This window comes from Xiphophorus maculatus, chromosome 5 (assembly GCF_002775205.1).
Source record: "Xiphophorus maculatus strain JP 163 A chromosome 5, X_maculatus-5.0-male, whole genome shotgun sequence".
In the NCBI taxonomy this organism is placed as follows: Eukaryota; Metazoa; Chordata; class Actinopteri; order Cyprinodontiformes; family Poeciliidae; genus Xiphophorus; species Xiphophorus maculatus.
This window is the reverse complement of record NC_036447.1, coordinates 13,886,002-13,905,340: the sequence shown is the minus strand read 5'-3', so window position 1 is coordinate 13,905,340 and position 19,339 is coordinate 13,886,002. Positions and strand designations below refer to the sequence as shown.

The window sequence follows — 19,339 nt, the reverse complement described above, 5'->3', positions numbered from 1 at the left end:
GAGAGGCCAGGAGGATAGTGATCTCACTATTAATTATTATTCTTACATAAGTTTCTGTTATCAGAACACTGTGGGGTCTGCTGTACTGTAGTGGGGAAGCTTAATAAGAGGCCAGGCAGTCATGTGGCAAAAGCAAGAGGGGCTCTAACCGTGCGAGGACGGACCTTTTTGCCAATTTTGAGCTGTTTGACTTAACCACTTGGGAAAGTGTTACAATATATCAGGAAATTTGATCTTACCATTGTAGACCTTACGCTCCTTAAACCTGGAAATGCTTATTCAACATACCTTACACTAAAGGGGAATTTACCCATTTCGAAAACTGTCCGTTCCTTGCTCTCAACAGGAGAAAGCTGGAGTTATACCTACTATCTTCCGATCGCAATATGACTATTGTACTCTCCAAGTCGCCCACATCATAACTGTGATGTGACAGCTAAATGTTTACAGCACACTAGAAAAGCATCAGTTCTACACTGCTGATAATTTCTGACTGCTATACTGCCAAACAAAATACAGTTCAAAAAAACATTGTTGCTCCAAAGTCTGTGGGATTTTCTGTGATTGATTATTATGCGGCAACCATTTACTCAGAAAATTACCCTAGTCAGTGCTGTGTAATTTTCAATATTATTGTGAGTAAGCATCTTGCATAAGTAATAGCAATTCACAGCCGCCATAATAACATTCATCAGGCTTGATTTTATTCCTTTTTTGAATAACGTAAACATCTCCAGAGAGAACTGTTCTCCCCCTGACTGGCATGTTTTTCTTTTGGGGCTGTGTACGTGTTTTTCCCCTGAGCGGCCCAAACACCTCACAGAGATTGCACAGCTCCAGATAAGCAGGAGTCAGCGCCAGGGCTGCATTCCCGCACTGCTGTTTGAGAATCTGTCACAGAAGGTTTCCCACATTGATAAATGCATATGAATGTGTACATTCTTCAGCCAGTGCTTTCTCTTTTTAAAGAGAACAAATCTGACTCTTAACTGGACCGTTACATGTATCCTCCATTAGTCATTTGTTGTAATGACTAATAAGTTGAACACCATTTTCAGATCCAACATCAGCTGGCAGCTGTAATAAAGCACCACTACCCCAAGCCCCATTACAAATTTGTTTCATTTTTTTTCTCTTTCATCATACTTGAAATGCTATAGCTCATTAAACCAAATTTAACATCAGGCAGAATTAACTAAAGTAGATGCACAACAAAGGCCCATGATTTTATTTATTAAGGGAATAAAGCAATCCATACCAACCTGGCTCACTAATCTGACTGACTCCTAAACCAGTAACTGATTGTGCTATGCTTGGCAGCAACAACTGCCTTTATGCATTTACAACAACTGGAAAAGATTCTTTAAAATCGCTGAGGATACATTTTAGACCACTTTCCTTTGCAGAACTGTTTTGGAGGCTTTTCAAACTTGCTTGAGGACATGCTATGCTACTACTTTTTCCACATTGAACCAGGTTGATTTGGATACATTTTTAGATCCTTTGAAACAGTTTCTTTGTAATTATTATGGTTACCTTTGTCTGATATTGGATTTGATGATCTAAAGCATGACAGTGTGACAAAAAAGTAAAAGAGAAGCAAGCAATCTCCAAGAGAACAACTGCATTTTCATGGCACTGTAAATCTAAAAAAAGATGGCAAATCCAGAAGGAAAAACTATAAAATATCCAGTTTGGCGTAAGACATTGTGATGGATGACCTGTAGTACTGTTGTGGTAACAGGAACGGTATGCCATTGTGATAAGACTATAATTTAAGAGTCAACACAGGAAAGTTTAGTCTCGGTGTTTGCTCGTATTATTCCTTGTCATGGCTCGATGTTTCAGACATTTCCAACGGCTGCCCAAGAAGTGTCTGCTCTCAAGAAAATGGATGTGACTGTCTCTTCTCTGCAAGATAAAACTTTTATCTAAGTCTGTCAAAAGAGCAATAATCCCATCTTCATAATTCTCACAAAAAATGAACGGTTCACTGTTTGGCTTATATAAAATGGAGCATGTTCAACTTCATAACTTAGATTTTATGGGAGAAGAAAATTATTATACCAGAAATAAAAGAGCATTATTTGAAAAAAAAAAAAAAAGAAGAATAAAAAGCCAACCACAAGCAAAAACATTTTGAATGAGTAGAGTTGGGATGGACGGAAACACCGCGGGATATTTTGATCACCGACATAATTATCTCAGAATCACAGCTTCCTTTTCCTTGACCAAAGTATTGTTTTGCCTGAACAGTTTAAAAAAAACATAGAAGTGAAGGAAATATTAATCTTCTGTGTTAAGTTGCTACGGGCAAATCACAATCTACATTTGTTTTGATAGCTCCATGCTGCCCTCTCGTGGTTGTACCATGTAAATTCGGTCTGGGTGCTGCACATTTAGCTCACTTTACACTGTTTCAAAGTGTAAAATGCATTGGAATTAGTACATCATAAGTACTCATCATTACTACTCATAAACCTTTAAACATTTTCATACTAAAGTGTGTTGCAACCACAAATATACTTTTTTTGTGATTTTATGTACATCATCTTCATTCATTGGTTAAAAAAAAAAACAAGAAAAACGCTCAAGCTCCCAAATGTGATCCACAGTTTCTGTGAACATCAGTTTTCACATCTAACTACGTATCATTAATTGTAATTAGATCTGGACTTCAATTGGACCATCGTAAAACAAATATGCTTTGACCTGAACCATTTCATTGCAGGTCCGATTGTATGTTTAGTGCCATTGGTTTCTAACAGTATTAACTAACTTGTGTTTAGATCAATCCATCTTCCTATCAACTCTAACTAACTTCTTTGCCCCTACTGGGAAAAAAAACAATCACACAGCATGTTGCTGCCACCATCACGACCCATCCTAAAAGTAGTGTTTTCAAATAGCACTGTGCTGATTTTTGATTTTTTTTTTGTCATACTCATTGTTTTGAAAGTTCAGCTTTGATCTCACCTGAACAGAGGAGTGTGTGAGTGTGTGTTTGTTAGAATGCCTCGTCTTGGTATTTTCTCTGTAAAAAGGTAAACGGACAACAGATATCAGCTTGAACCTTTCAGTATTTCAACAGTTGATTGTTTTAGCTGAAATAACATGAAAACAAAGAGCTTAAAGAACTAAAATATGAAAGTTCATGCTTTGCTGTAAATACTTATATCAGCCATTTCCATCTTGCAGCATGTAGCAGTGGTTTTGTTCCTAGGAATGGTTTATTCACATATGGATTCACTTGTATTTAAGGAATATTTTATTCTTTATTCATTATGCTGCTGGTCTTTGGTTTGGTTTGACGCAGAAGGATTACCGTAATTTCCGTGAAGGCAGCATCTATTACACGTTTACTGCAGAGCAACAGCAAACCACTAGAGGGCAGTGTCCCTCCATAATATTTGTGATCCAGACGTCCTGCATTATGTGCTTCTTTAAATCATACCGCAAAGAAATTGTACGCATCAGATGTTCAGTGTTAATTGTGTTTTTATGGATCCCAAAACCAAAGTGGAAGTGAGAGCCGAAATGTATCACTTTTATAAAATAAAATCTCTCACCCTTTTAAAGAGTTATGTAACACATTTATATCTTTTTTTCTCTTCTCCAAGTTTATCACATTGAATTATCAATGTTTTTAAGAAACATTAATAACAAGTACTCGTTTTTTTTTTTACTAAGCAAAAACTGTTTCAATAAATTTAATTCCACTACTGTTTTTTTAATATAGCATCTTTTTTGAATGTAACAAAGAAATTGAAAATTATTCCAATCAGATTTCCTGGGTACATTTACTTCAGTCTCAGCTTTATAAGCATGTGAAAAAGAAGGATGTTCTAGAAACTTAATAATTTGGGATCAAAAGCATTTTAAAGATGTCAGAGAAAATGAAGCTGAAAACAAATGCACAACCAAATTTTAAGAGTTGTTTTTGTTATATTATTATTTTTCTCTTCATGTTGCAGCGGTACATCACACAAAAATTTATACCCCAAACTATGAGGATGGTCAAGGAGAACACTGTTGTGCAGCATCGCAACATGATGGAAAAGAAGTTGCCTTTCTTTCTTTTATCCAACTGGTAACCTGACACCTTCAAACTGTTTGTTCACCAATTACTCAACATTACACTGATGTATTATCTCAGAGTTGCCTAATACATTCCCCTGTTAATTCCTTGCAAATTGTTGTAAGAAATTCATCCCAAAACCACAAGCTAAGATTATATTAGAAGCTCTTAACTACCACGGAGTCAGAGCTGTGCTCAGTAATATATAATTATTACTGAGCAAAAAAAGATCAAATAAAAGTTTCAGTACTTCTAAATTACTGAAAGTATATTCAAAAGTCTCTTAATTTAGAATCAGTGACAATGTTTAAAAAGAGAGATAACTTCAGGTAGAAAGGGTTTTTTGTGATGTAAAAAAATAAATCCATGGTTAATCATTTAGAAACTTTTAAAATCTTTTGTCACATATAATCTCACCTTACGTTCATCACAAATTTGTATCTGATAATTAAACAAATCTGTTAAGGGGAAAATCTAATAAATAAATAAATAGGTACAATAGCATATATTTGCATGCACACTCTTTAAGTAATACTGGAGCACCTTCTGATTTATTTACTTCTTCAATCTAAGTGAATCTGATAACCTGGAAATAAAATTCTGCTGTTCTAGTTGGATTTTCTCCTTTCTTCCACATTTGCATCGTTTAGATAAAGCTGTGGTTTAAGAAGAGCTAAAATGAGCCAAATGTACACAGTTACCAGTCAGAAGAAGGGTAGCCAGAGTCCTGATCTATTGAAAATCCGCAGAGCTAAACGGGCAAAAGATATGGAGAAAATTTGCAAAGTAAAGTTGGCAAATAACAACAATTTTAGAGGCAGGTTATAAATAAACCTCTGCCAAAGAAGACTGAATGCTGAGTTTGAATCAACAGCTGTTTCAACAAAGTAATAGTTTAAGTGAGCAATGTTATGCAACCATGTCTTTTTTTCCCCACATTTTAATTCTATGTTTATGTCTAACAGATGTACATGTTTTTCTTAAATTTGTAAAATGTTATGAAATTCAGGGATGTGGACGTTCTTGAGAGCTTCTGCAGGTTAATTTGAAGGATTTTGTGGGCGATTTGTCAAAAGAAAGGATGGAGGATGAGGTACTTTACGCAACGGGAAATTTACATATATTTCAGAATAAATAAATAAATTAGGAGGGTGTTACAAAATCATATTACAAAACGACTTATGGATGGGTTTTCAAGAAAAAACGTCAGTATTTCAACAATGGTGCGTTGAAAAAAAGTGATATTTCATGTTTACATAACAATCGAAGTATATTTAAGAAATGTTGAGGTTCGAAAAGGGATATAATACCTGGCACACTCACTTTATCAACTTAATTACGTCTTTTCCGCGGTTATGAAACTTTCCTGCGCAGGTTTTGTAACACAGCCCGTCCTGACCAATCACGGAGCGAGACTGCTGTTCACGTGACTGCCCTTTTTTTTATGTAACAAACTGGGCATCAACGAGGAAAGCCCGTTCATTACATTTTGCCACGGATCGCGGCAGCTATCGAAATGTATAAACACGGTGACAGAAGAAAACCTACGTTCACATAGCATTTCACAAAACATTTCAATGCTGTCATGGCACTAAAAGCGCAGGTGGCGGATGAGAAAAGCGCTTTCTTCATCGGCGCTGAGGAGGAGGAGGAGGGCCACCATGAACTTATACTACAGAAAGGCAACGCTTTGGCTTCTGAGGACTGCCTCAAGGAGGCCATCGACTGGTTTTCAGCGGCATGGCGCTACGGATCGGTGCGTCCTGAGCAGCTAAGCACTTTTGTGGACTGTATCCTCCGCAACTTCAAGAAGAAATCCCCCGGGCCGCAGTCCTCAGCGGGCCGGAGCCCGGACGCAGCGGAGGAATCCGGGGACTTGGCGGTGTTCAGCTGCCCCAACTGTCATGGCTTTTTAGGCGAACCTGTGACCGTAGCTTGTGGACATTCATATTGTAAAAGGTGCTTACAGCGGTGCCTCGTATCCAAGTGTAGGCTGTGCGACGAGCCTGTCGGGGGCGAGGAGAGAGCCAACGTAGCTCTGTGCGGACTTCTAGAAAAATGGTTCCCCGACGAGCTGAAAAAGTTAAAAACGTTGCAAGAAGTGGAAGTGTCCTGCAATAGAAAACGCTACAACGAAGTTGTGTCGCTAGCGAGCGATATTCTCCGCTCAGGTGAGTCTTTTATCAGAAATCAGAAAAAAAGGTGTGTCTGGGCATAAATATGATGCGTCTCAACGTTAAAAACAACTTTTATACACAAGTGCATTTAGCACCATAATGTTGTTAAGGTAGTCGCAGGGGGGTAAACTGTGTGAGGTCTACTGACCAACGTTTTGAAAATACTTTGAGCTGACTCCGTATGTTTTGCTGCTGCCTCAAGTCTGCATGGCATTGCTTACGAAATTGTTTCACACTGAGCATGCGCGTCAGGAGTAGGTTGAGTAAGGCAGGTCGTGACACTTCAATGGGTTCGGTTTTGTAACTTCTGAAAAGGGGGAAGGGCATTTGTATTTTGTAATTGTCCTGACCGTTACGAGCTGCGTATTCATGAATGGTTTATGAAAGGGATGAATGTAACAATTCTGGACCCGGATACCCGGTACAAATATGGAGATTCATACGGAGGCAGAAAATAACCTTTTGTACAACATTGTGCTGTTCGAGCAAAATAAAGGAAACTACGTAGGTCACTAGTCACATTTCTTTTACAAACATCTGATGAGTGAAGGAAAAATAAAACCTAAATAAAAACAGAAAAATTGAAGTCTGCTTTGAACAATAAAGGTTATTGCTGTTAAAATGAACTGTACAATGACTTAATGGATCTTCAGAATGAAATGGTTGGCATCTTACTTGAAAATATCAATTTGGGTATTTAAAGTACAATACATATTTCAATATATGATCAGATTATTCATAGTAGTTATATAAAATTAAGTTGCAGTAAATGTTAAGTAATCATTTAAGTGCTATGTTTTCAAGTTGTCAATGTCCCTGATGTCTCACAAAAGTGTTTCAGTAGGTGAAGAAGTGAAAACATGATTAAGAGACAACAACTAAGTTGTCATTGCTAAAAGAGCAGATATATTCTAGAAGAAACTTCTTCAGAAAATTCTGTCGGTATTAAAATTATAAATCAGTTTTTTTCCTCCGTTAGCTTGACAGACTTTATCATTGTTGTCAAGGTTCTTTTTTGCTGTGAACCCTAATCAGAAAAACATTATTACTAACTATTTGCTTATTTGTTATAAGTTGTCACTGCAACATAGTGCATATTACACTGTTCATTATTATATTAGGCATTTAAGGTGTGTGTGTGTGTGTGTGTGTTTTACATTGGTTCTCAATTATAAGATAAGTAAAATAACGCCTGCAGAGTGATGAGATGACTTTGAGTTCAGTTTTATTGAAAGACATACATTGTATAACAGTATCTTTATGGTTTTGTTAATGGCCAACTGTAAATTCAGAGAAAATGTGACACCTTGTATTCCTGTAAGAATTCATGAAACTACCCACAGTGAAAGATGATATCTGTTGATAAGCATGGAGACTCCTGCTCACTTGCATGTTATTTATTAAAAAGAGGGACTTGGCAAATAGACACACAAGCATAAGGCCTCACAACATCGCCCTTGTGAGTGAGATTTTAAATCTCTCTGCTTATTGTTAACAGGAAACAAACTGTGAAGGTGCAGAGTCTTTAGGTCTGAATCTGTGTTGTACTTTGAGTTGTATAACCTATAGTACTGCAGAAGAAAACCTAAAGAGCAGAATGGAATCTTCCAGATACTGTTGACTTCTTGACCTTATGATGACTAACTAGTAGACCTTCTCTCATCAGCATCTGGGTAACATGGGCAAAAAGACTTTGAGTCTCAGGTTTGTAAAGTCAAGTAACTAATTTCAGTCTCCACAGTAGTTTGATTTGAATACTTTGATAGCTTAATGAAAGTGTCTTACAATATGATTCTACATGTAGAGAGGCTCCGCCCTGCTCTGCTATAGAAACTCACATCCACTGATCTATTGCTGGTCTGTCAGGGGTTATGCAATCTGTTTTTCTTTCTTTGGGTTTGCAGATAATTCATTAGCTGGTGTCAGATTTGGGGTTTTTGGTTATCGAATGTACGACTAGTCAAATCCTTAAAACCATACTCTCAGTTTACCATATGAAATGCAAACTTTATACAGAATTTTCTGTTGTTATTATGAATTTATGGGGAAATCCATCATTACTTAGCATTGGCTGGTAAATATTCTCACAGTACAAAGTGCTTGTGAGAGGAAAAAAAAGATTTTTCAATGTATGACCCACCAATCACTCATCAGTGCTGATCAAGGGAAAATAGACCAGTTCCAATCTCCGACTGACTGACCAGTGTATCTTGATTTCGGTAACCAGCCAATTCCTGGTAATGGTATGCTTCTCTCAAATGGATAAAATAACTATGTATTTGACATAGGCAAAATTTTTTTGTGTTGCAGATCCTAGCGTGACCTTGGCTCGTCTCTCTCGAGCAGAAGCGTACATGGCTCTCAAACAGTACCGACTGGCTTTGGAGGACGCAGAGTTCTGTTCCAGGTCCAGCTATTCTGCTGAAGTATGTCGTTCACTGAAGACTGAAACAAAAAATATCAATAACAAACTAATTACTCATACGTTACTGTTTAAAACCAAAATGTAAAGTGGTCATTTATTCCTCAACTTGTGAGGAATAAATGACCATAAAAGGACAGCTGCCATTTGTGTTGCTTTTTTCTCTTATTTTGTGTGATTACAGCCTGAACTCAGTACCAGACACAGACTGAGGTGCTTTTATTTGTCCTAAAAAAAAACATTTCAAGCTAAATTAAGTAAATCAGTATTTAGGCCTGCTACCTGTAAAGCCACAGTCTGCCAGTTCCACATGAGTCCTCATGACTCCTATTAGCTTTGAATTCAAAGCTAATAAGCTGCATTTTGCAAATAAGTTTAAAAGATGAAGTCTTCCTTTTGTTTGTTTCTACAATATAAAATGGGTGAAATGTTGTTGAAGGTTCATAACTAGGTGGGTAAATGTAATAAAGCGTGGTCTGAATTTTCTGATTTACTTTAAAATGATTTTCTTGTTTTTTTTTGCAGAGTGTAATCTTTAAACACTTGTGCTACTTGTTTCACTGTAAATATGTTATAAAAGAGGTTCATGGCCAATAAAGGTCTTTCCAAATTAAAGATTAAGATTAAGGTCAAAACTAACTATTACGCCACTGGCAGGAGACCACAGGTTGGTTTCATTTATAGGATACAGCATTTATCTGCCATGTGATATGTATGGATTTTGTGTGTGTGTTTATAATAAGTTTTAACAATTTACTGGGTGGAAAGTAATTTTTCTGTGGCGACTTCTTGTAGGCTCAGTTCAGGAAAGCTATGGTGCTGCATGAAATGGGTCAGGTAGACGAGTCTCTCCAAGTCTTCCTCCACTGCTTGACAATCGACGAGGACTTCCCAGGTGCTAAAAGAAAAGTGGAAAAGGTAAGAGATTTTGCTGATTGCTTTGTTCCAGTTTTCAGGCTGGGGATTTTAAATCAGGTTGGGGTCGTAATGTTTTACTGGTAAGTTAAAGGAGTCCGCCTCTCCTGTGCCAGGCAGCCTTGGCCTTCGTTTAATTTTTACTTCATTACTTTACAGAGTTAGGGTTACACGAATCTTTTGTTGCGACGTCTAGAAAGATTCGAGCATTGTGGTTGTTATGCAAGGGTGACTTTGTGGATCAATTTTGAGATTTTATGTTTAGGAATAATTACATAAAAAACATTTAAACTGAATATAAAAAGGGCATGTTGGTATTTCAAAGTGCTTAGAATGAAAGGACACCTTTCGTAAAACACAACCAGCAGCGTTTTGCTGAAGTTTCCGAGCATGTCATGATTACTGAGGCGGGTCACTAGACCACTATGGCTAATACTGTTAGAGCGTTTCTTGCTTGTTTTTGTTGCTGTAAATGCTTTTGAACATATGTAGAACAGTGTTAGAAAAGCATCCTTATTATGCGAGGAGCTTGTAAAAGAAATTATAAAAGTGTAATAATATATCATCTGGATTGCTAATGAAAATAGCTTATTGCTCTTCAAAACTACAACATATAAATGACTATTTCAGTTCATTTGGATGATGTCATAAATTTGAAAATATAATCCAGGATTAAAAAACCTAAACTACATTCTATTTAGGTCATGAATAGAGATGTTCAGATATGTGTTTCCATGAAATGACACTGCTGATTAACTTTTTAAAAAATGTATGAATTCATTTTCTATAGATTTTTTTAAAAATGTTTATAGTTATATCTGATAGGTGCAGTTTCTTTATTCATTTTAGAGAGAAAATAAATGAAGACTAAGAAAAGGAACTTGATCACATGTCTATTCGAAAGTTGCCTATGGATCTGTATATCAGTTCAGTTGCCATTGACCTTTCTAGTCAATAGCTAGTACAACTCATCTTTAAAATCGAAGGGGAAAAAAAAGTTTGGATTCAGCTTCACATTTCTTAGATGAGTTGGGATGTCAAAAACTTTGACTTGAGTTGTAAATATTTAAAATTGGCTTTAGCCTCTGTGGTCAGTCATGGAATTTCATAAGTTGTTAGTGGATCTGGTCTTGTGACTCTGTCTATAATGACATTAGTAGCACTTAATGACAGGGATACAGACGGCATTGAAGTTATACAAGTGGAACACATTTGACTCGTGTTTGCAGAAAAACACAATTATTCCCTGGCTAAGTTGGGCTGAGGAATCAGAGTCCGTGTGTATATTTTTCAGTCCACACTATGAACTGAAACTACCTGGCAAAAGTTCAGAAACTTGTTTGAGAAGTGGGGCAAAGGAAAACCATTTTAAATGAAATTAAAACTAGAAATTAGTATCTGCAGTGGAGGACATTGGACTTGTGGGAGATGTTGACCGAAATCCGACTATTCCCAAGTTCAGTTTCTCATGCAAGAGTTATGTAATCACCTGAGAATAGTTAGTTTTCACTCACGCAAGGGTTAATGAGACTGTTGTAAACTTGTCTATTTTTAGATGCAGAGAGATTTGATTTTTTTTTTTTTTACAGGTGTGTTACAAAGGTAAAATCTACCTCACTATAGCACAAATACAAAATATGGAAGAAAACATTGCTGGCATAAATGTTAATTGTAGATAACCTCACAACCAGAAAAAACAGTCAGGAAATCTCACTGGTTTTCGAACCGGGAACTAGAGCATAAGCAGCGACAGACAGATTATTCAGGTTTATTGTCGTCCTATCAAATTCATTTGTGATGTTCTTGAGTTGTTGCTCTCTGCAGCTGTGTTTTTTTTTTTATTTTTAGAAATCATCAATTAAACAAACCACAGAAGTTAAACAGCTCATCTTTTTGACTACTTATGCTCATCAGCTCTACAGTGCATTTCTTCATATTTTCTTTATGTTACACCAAAGTATTTATGTTACAATTTCTTCTCACTATCAGCAAAGGCAGCCCAAGAGCCACCATCTGTGCTTGTCTCATAAGCCAGACCCTGGAAACATTGCCTTCAGAGAAAAGTTTTGTTAGATCAGGACTCTTTCACTGATTGTTCATTTCTTTACCGGGGCAACTTGTAATTATATTTGTGTGCCAATGTTCTTGGTAATTGCCGTCTTTGACTATCTTTGAATTCTGTTGATGAGTTGAATCTTTCTGCAGATCTTGTGTGACCTCCTCTCCCCGGCTGATGAGAATGTCAAGGTGGGCCTGAGAGAAACGACACAGAACACGTTGCCCCACCTGCGCAGTAAACATCTTGTGACAGAAGCTCAGACTCAGAGCCCCAGTCAGAGGCAGAAGCAGCAACACCAGGTCCGTGCCGCCTCTGCACACCAAGTGGACAGCCAGGAGGTACCCACATGTTGAATGATGATGCTGCGTCACTTAAACGTTCTGTTATTGTGTCAATGCTGCATCGGTTTTCCTTTGAAGTTAAAAGAATCAATCTCACATCTTACTTTGTGTCACCTACCAGAAGCGATGCGAAAGCCTGGAGCGGCCCGGCCTGAGCCGAGCTCAGTCGCTTCGAATGCACGGCTCTAGCTCTAGCAGCAGTGAAGAGGGGCTGAAGAGGGTGAGCTCAGCTCCTCAGCTGGGCGACCAGGACAAGGGAAGTCTGCTGAAGAGGAAGCTGTCTGTGTCAGACATCGAATCATGTGTGGTGGACAGTGGGAGTAGCAAATACAAGAAACAAGGTTGGTTTTCAAATCATTTGTGTGATCAAAACCGTAGTTAGTGAGGTAAATGTAAAATGCTATGGGTGGAGGAACACTAGCAATACACATGGAAGTGGCATTATCATGCACTAGGCGTTTTCTCTTGAAGTGACAGGGAAGCTGGGGGGAAAATGGATGGTGCTGAATTCTTTGCAATCAGGGAAAACGTTTTTTTAGAAGCAGCAAAAAACTTGATATTGGGCTAGAAGCTCACCTTTTAGTAGAACATAAACCCAGAGCTACAATAAACTGGTTTAGATAAAAGCATGTACATGGGTTAGAATGACCTAATAAAAGAGCAGAGTTGGTTAAAAATTAAAAGTTGTGGCAAGACTTGGTGAGTAATGTCGGGACATTCAGAGCTTGAGCTTTTTCAAAGAAGAAAGCACAGTTGTTCACCACACTGTCAAGGGTTTTATTTTTTTGAATAAAAATGTTTTGATAATATGTATTTTACTTCACAATTATTCATTATTTTGAGTTGATCCATCACTTAAAATACTAAACATAGGAATGTGTGATTATAACATGACAAAAAGAACCGCTGAGTATGTTTGCAAGGTAGTATATGGTATTAAAGATGAATAAATAGCACATTTTCAATTTGCTCAAGGTGTATCAAAAGGCTTCAAGCTTAAATCAGCCAAACCAAAAACATGCAGAAGTGTTCCTAAAGATCTGCTGGACGCCAATGACCTGGAGTGCTCCCTCTGCATGAGGTAAAGGCCGACACACGCACACAGCTAATTCCATATCCCAATAAATCTGGCTGACAATGACATCTCACTGTACGATACAGATTGTTTTATGAACCCGTGACAACACCATGCGGCCACACTTTCTGTAAAAACTGCTTGGAGCGCTGCTTGGACCACACTCCCCAGTGTCCCCTCTGCAAAGAGAGTCTCAGAGAGGTAAGATTTGAATACTTGAGAAGTCAGATTAAAGGCCTTCTTAGTTGTATTTTTGTTTAGTAACATACCTTGCCGTCTCCAGTATCTAGCGCGCAGGAAGTACGTAGTGACGAATGTCTTGGACATCATGATCAAACAACTTTTCAGTCAGGAGTACGAGGACAGGACGAAAACACACCTGGAGGAGAACAGAGAGTTGTCCGAGTAAGAATCTGCTGCTTTCCTTCATTTTCTGTTCGTGTTTAAATGTTATAAGCATAAGATTCAGAAGGGTGAAAACATTGTAACCGTTTATTTCTGTCTTGTTTCTGCAGCTTGACGAAGAATGTGCCTATCTTTGTCTGTACTATGGCTTACCCCACTGTGCCTTGTCCCCTCCATGTCTTTGAGCCACGTTATCGCCTCATGATCCGCCGCTGTATGGACACAGGCACACGGCAGTTTGGGATGTGCATTAGTGATGCTCAGAAAGGGTAAACACACTGCCATTACTGTCTGAGCATGAGATTATACATCGGTTAAGAGTTTCATGTAGTGTTCGTTAAAGGCCCCTAAAACTGTAGTCGCAGCTTTGCTAAAATGAAGTGTTGTATTCACGTTTTCAGGTTTGCAGACTATGGCTGCATGCTGATCGTCAGGAGCGTCCACTTCCTCCCTGATGGTCGTTCCGTGGTCGATACCATTGGAGGAAAACGCTTCCGGGTTTTGTCCAGAGCAATGAAGGATGGTTACAATACTGCGGACATTGAGCACCTGGAGGACACCAGGGTAAGAGCCACACTGGTCATAACTTGTTTGACTCTGGTTGGTTATGCAGGGTTTTCTGAAATTTCATAGAATGATTTTCCATATCTGGAAAAAGAGTTTTTGGAATATTTGACCTTTAAAACGGAATTTCCTGGTTTTTGTTGGCTTCATGCTCGTAGAAGTAACTGAATTTATTTTTTTGAACTACTTTAATGGCTAAAGATGGACTGAGAAGTCTGGAAAATGTAGTTTGACATGAGCAATATGTTGGAACCCTACAATTGATGTGTGAATCACTGATTATGTCTAAAAGGATTGGATTTTTACATTTACTGTCCCTGCTAGCAAAACTGTGTGCTCTCTGAGGATGTTTTCATTGCAATAGAAGCAACCAAACAAGAACTCAGATATAATATTAACCTTTTGCATTTGCCAGCTGAATTTGGCCATTATGAAACATACTTTGAACAATGTAAATAGTATTGTTTTAATAATTCACACATATTTTGTTCAAATAAAGTATTGGGTAAAAAGTACAGAAACTCAAAGTAAAATACTTTTTAAAAAGAGAAAATGTGGGACAAGGGGCATGATAGCTGAAATAGATAAACGTCGTTTTTAACTGAACTGTAAAATCAGCTGGAAAAAAAAGGATTTTCATACAGAAACACAATTGTAAGCCTTTTTCATGATGGAGGGATATGAAAATAAGCTTTTGTTGATCCCAGAAATATTACACTGGAATATTTGTTTGGCGACATCAAAATGTTAAGAATGCAATATTAATATTGCCTGTTTGACAAATATAGTCAAAGTGCCACAAGATTAAACTGCCATCTATTGGATAAGGTATTATCCACAAGTTCCCACACCTGCTTTAAAGATTACAGTGACTTCTAAAGTATGACTGTATGAAAATTTGTTTTTCATGACTGACAACTGTTAAAGAATTCAAATTGAGACTGTGCAGCAACTCATTTGTTTTTAATGTCACAAGATTCAGTCTTTCTCTCTTCTACCATTTCATAAGAAAAACCTGGATTGTTTATAATGTTTTTTTATTAAGGTGTGTTTATAAAAGCCTGAATGTTGAGCTAGTAAAATAATGGCAGTGTAAATGGCATCCATTACATTCAGCCAGTAACAAATTATGTCGATGATTAGCTTATTTTTCTTCTACCTCTCAGGTGGAGGACAGAGAGGAACTAGAAAAGCTACAAGAACTTCATGATGCAGTTTATGAACAGGCCCAAGTCTGGTTCGAAAATCTCAAAATCCGCTTCCACAACCAGATTCTGCAGCACTTTGGACCAATGCCAGAACGAGAACCAGACATCCAGGTACAGTCATCCCTGCATGCAAAAAAAATGTGATATTCCTAAATATCTGTCATTACTCATTTTTACTAATACAGCAATACAATACTAATTTTAGTATGGTCATTATTTTTTGTGTGTGTTCTTTGCTTATTAGCTCAGACAAAAACTGAATCAGTGGAGAATAATATTTTGAACTTCATAACAACTGGTATCTGAAAGAAAGCCACCGGGCTTGTGAAGCCTTTAGTACTTGTAGTCCCAAAGCTCACTCTGAGTTTTTAGTCCTGAATTGAATCATCTCATGACGCATGGCCTTTTGGGAACACTCACAGTGACACAGACTCAGCAGCCTCGTAGGTCTTAGGAATGCAGTTTTTGTGTGCTTTGTGCTCTGACTCCAGCTTGGCCTGCAGGGATTACAGCTCCTTTCTCTGGACAACCACTGCAGATTCTTCTGACAATGTGGGCTAAAGAGCTTAATGGCTGCTTCATGGCTAATCTCTCAGGCTGCGTTGCATCACAACGGTGCTATGGAAAGAATTCCCAGCTCTACACACACGGACCCGCTGAAAAAGCAGGACAGTGGGTTTTGGGGGCTTATTGGGTAATTTGAGTTTAAAGTGATAGACTGCAGAAATCCTTCCAGAACTTGAAGTGTAGTAAGGTGTTTTCTTTTCCATGTCCATGTTGACCACATGTGGCAACTGATTCAGACTCACACAGTTGCAACGATTTGTTAACTCTGATGCAGCAGCGCATTCCCGCTTCAGATTACTGGGAACAGTCTGTTCAGTGTTAACTCATTCCAGAGTCACAGGGCCGATTACGTCATCACTCAAAAGTTATGTGACTAAAGTTGCTCGAATAGAGAACATGCCAGGGTGCCATGAAAACAAGTTTCTCCTGATTTACCTCTGAATTATAGTTCAGTCAAACATGTATATTTGTGTTGAGATCAGTTGAAGATGGTGTTGTGGATGACTGGATTTCATTACGCCTCTGTCATATCGCAGCAGATGAGTACAGCCTCTTTAATATGAACCATCAGTCACTGCTGTCCCTGAGATGTAGTAACACTTAATGCATTCTAATATCTTAAAAATTGAGATGCACCAATGGAAAGAGTTGGCTTGCTGATACAGATTTTAGTTGATTATAAATTCTAGTTTTATGAACCAAAATATAAGAAGAAAAGATGAGCAATCAAAGGACATTTTTCTAGCCTTTTTATTCTGAGTGGAAAACAAAACTGAGTATTGAGCTCATATTTTAAATGATCTGTAGCATCGTCGAGCAGCGATGAGTGCAGCTGGTATTGCTAAAACATCATAATTCTCTACAGATTCATCATATTTCATGGCAGCCTGAGGTTTATAGTTCAAAAGAGAAACTATGCAGTGCTCCATTTAGCCTTTCTGTCATTTGCTGAAAATCTCTCTCTTTCACTCGCAGCCTGATTACAAAGCACAGAAATGTCTGGACATGTAGGAAATGGATACTTAGTTGCTACCTGTGTTGTTTTATCCCCTCTGACTTTGTTTAAACACCTCAGTGCTGGTGAACACAGCTGAGCGTTCTCCACTCAGTAGCAGTGTCCACACTGAAGACCGTTGTTGTCAGTGTGACAAGGTAGCATTTAGGGTGGTGTGTTCACTAATTAGAAAAAGAAAGTATTTTTGAGTTTCCAACAAGCCGGTCATCAGACATGACAATCGAGCTTAAAAGAAAAGCTGTAGACTAACCTGAGCCACAGACTAATTTGTCTCCGGATTTTCGTATAAAATGTTATGACTGCATGTTGTTTCGGTTCAGATCTGGAAAAATTTGCAACGCATAAGTCAGACTAAAGGTTTTTCCAGCATCTTTACATTTTTTGAATTGGGTACAGTTGAGAGGTACAACCGAACGATCTCTAAATCAATAAAATTGTGTTTCAGTTATAATAGATGGATGATTCTGACCATATTTTTGTCCATTTTCTTTGTCCAGGCAACTCCAAATGGTCCTGCTTGCTGCTGGTGGCTGCTGGCCGTTCTGCCCATTGACCCTCGGTACCAGCTGTCTGTCCTGTCCATGACCAGCCTCAAAGACCGCCTGGTGAAGATCCAGAACATCCTCACATATCTGCAGAGCATTCCCAACAACTAAGAGCTTCCCCTTCAACAAGCATCCTCCGGGACTTTAAAAGTAACATTGAGAAACCATCAGTCAGCATCCCAACAAACTACAGTCTCTACTATCAGTGGCTTCAGTGTTGTTTCTTTTTACAGCTTCACTTTACTGTTCTGTACTCAAATTACACACAGGTTTCAGTGAGAACGCCTCAAAGGCATGGATCAATAAAACAGACACGGGGCCTAACAACCTCAGGGATGCACTTTTTGCTATGAAATAAGGTAAAAAACAAAAGAAAGGTAATGCAAATGGTTGCATCTGTTCTCTCCTGATGCAGTTATTGTTCAGAAGATCTTCCATAAAGATTTTGGGGAGAAGAAGCTACTCATCCAGATGAAGACAGCAGAGAGTAGTATTTCTAACAATTGTCTGAATGTCGTCTTTGTTTTTTTTTTTCTTTTTTTTTTACAACTGATGTAACAGTAAAAGTTACTGGTCTCTTTTTTAGACCAGTAAAAGAGAGACAATAAGATGTATTTTAATTTGAAAGAAGGCGGAACAGAATCCTAAATGCTGAAAGTTTGAAAAAGGGGGGCAAAAAAAAACGTTTATTACACAGTTATACCTCACTTTAAAGTTGGCACATGGAGGCTTCAACATGTGAGGAAAAATGTGTGCGTACCTAAGTGCATCCACAAGTTGATGTATGCGTACCCAGCACTGATAAAAGTATTCCTTTCAAGTTTTCACTCTCTTCTTTCACACGCTTGACACGCACAAACTTCCATTGCTGCCTCCTCACAGCGGCAGCAAACCCGTTTTTACAAAATTGAGATGATCTGTATTTCTTCCTGTCTTTTTTTTTGTTTTTACTTTTAAGTTTCTTCCAGTTTCTGTGATCCTGAAATCTGATGTTTTATTTGTCTTTCTTGTCTCATTGAATCCTCCCAGTTTTGTTTTGCTTTTTGTTTGGTTGTTTTTTGTGTGTGTGTGTGTGTGTGTGTGTGTGTGCGTGTGCGTGCGTGTTCGTGTGTGTGTGTGTGCTGTCCAGTCATCTTAACGAAACAACATTGTGGATCTGGTTCCTGTGCAGCGTCAGTGGGATATTTGCTCTACAAAAAGGAAGAAAATAGGACATTACTCCTGCTACGCAATTGACTTTATTGAATAAAAGGCACAGCAGACCATATCTGGTTCAAGCAGCATTTATGACAAGCCATTGCAAAGAGACAGATTATAAAGGTGATCAATTATATATTGTAATTGCAATAGCAACATGAGCGACATACTCAATTTGACATGTGATTATTAACCCCCCTCATCTATGTGGTTGAGAGTCCATACATTAGTGTTCACATTTTCCTGTTAATTCCCAAGGATTAATATAATTTAGAATATATTCCTACTTTGAGAATACTATGAATACTAGGGAGTACTGGCAATATTCTGACAAGTTGAAAGAAGATCAAGAATACATCAAAGGACTGTATGTTATTCTTCATTAAAGCTACTGAGTGTTTGGGGAAGAGAAGAAGGTACCTGCAGAGCTGCATTTGCCTTGCACCACATTACATTGTGATTTCTGTACCATAATGCATTGGCTTGGTTACCATTCCTTTTTTTTTTTTTTTTTTTTTTGTTGCCACAGCATGAATGTTTGTTTTTATTTAAAAAAGTTTTTTTGTCAATTTAAGCTTCTGTCTTCACATTATCTATTAAAAATTGTGAGAATAAAAATACATATATTAAGTTAATGGTGTTTTATGTAAATCATTTGTACAAAGTCTTTTTCTGAAAGAGCTTGCTTTTTGCTAAAATGTTTTAAGTTATCATTTTTCAACAATAAATGCACTTTTTTCCAAACATAAACTCCAGTCTTTATTTTTTTAA

The 19,339-nt window shown here is 37.8% G+C and overlaps 1 protein-coding gene across 1 annotated transcript; it reads left to right on the top strand.

The window, feature by feature from the left end:
• Positions 1 to 5,523: 5,523 nt before the first annotated feature.
• Positions 5,524 to 18,191, top strand: lonrf1 (LON peptidase N-terminal domain and ring finger 1). Its single transcript, XM_005807766.2, has 12 exons — positions 5,524 to 6,249; positions 8,566 to 8,681; positions 9,473 to 9,595; positions 11,798 to 11,989; positions 12,114 to 12,333; positions 12,968 to 13,073; positions 13,154 to 13,268; positions 13,351 to 13,472; positions 13,583 to 13,741; positions 13,874 to 14,036; positions 15,203 to 15,355; positions 17,324 to 18,191. The coding sequence occupies exons 1-12, from the start codon at positions 5,664 to 5,666 to the stop codon at positions 17,480 to 17,482; spliced, it is 2,214 nt and encodes a 737-aa protein (XP_005807823.1). The 5' UTR covers positions 5,524 to 5,663; the 3' UTR covers positions 17,483 to 18,191.
• The last annotated feature ends 1,148 nt before the right edge of the window (positions 18,192 to 19,339 follow it).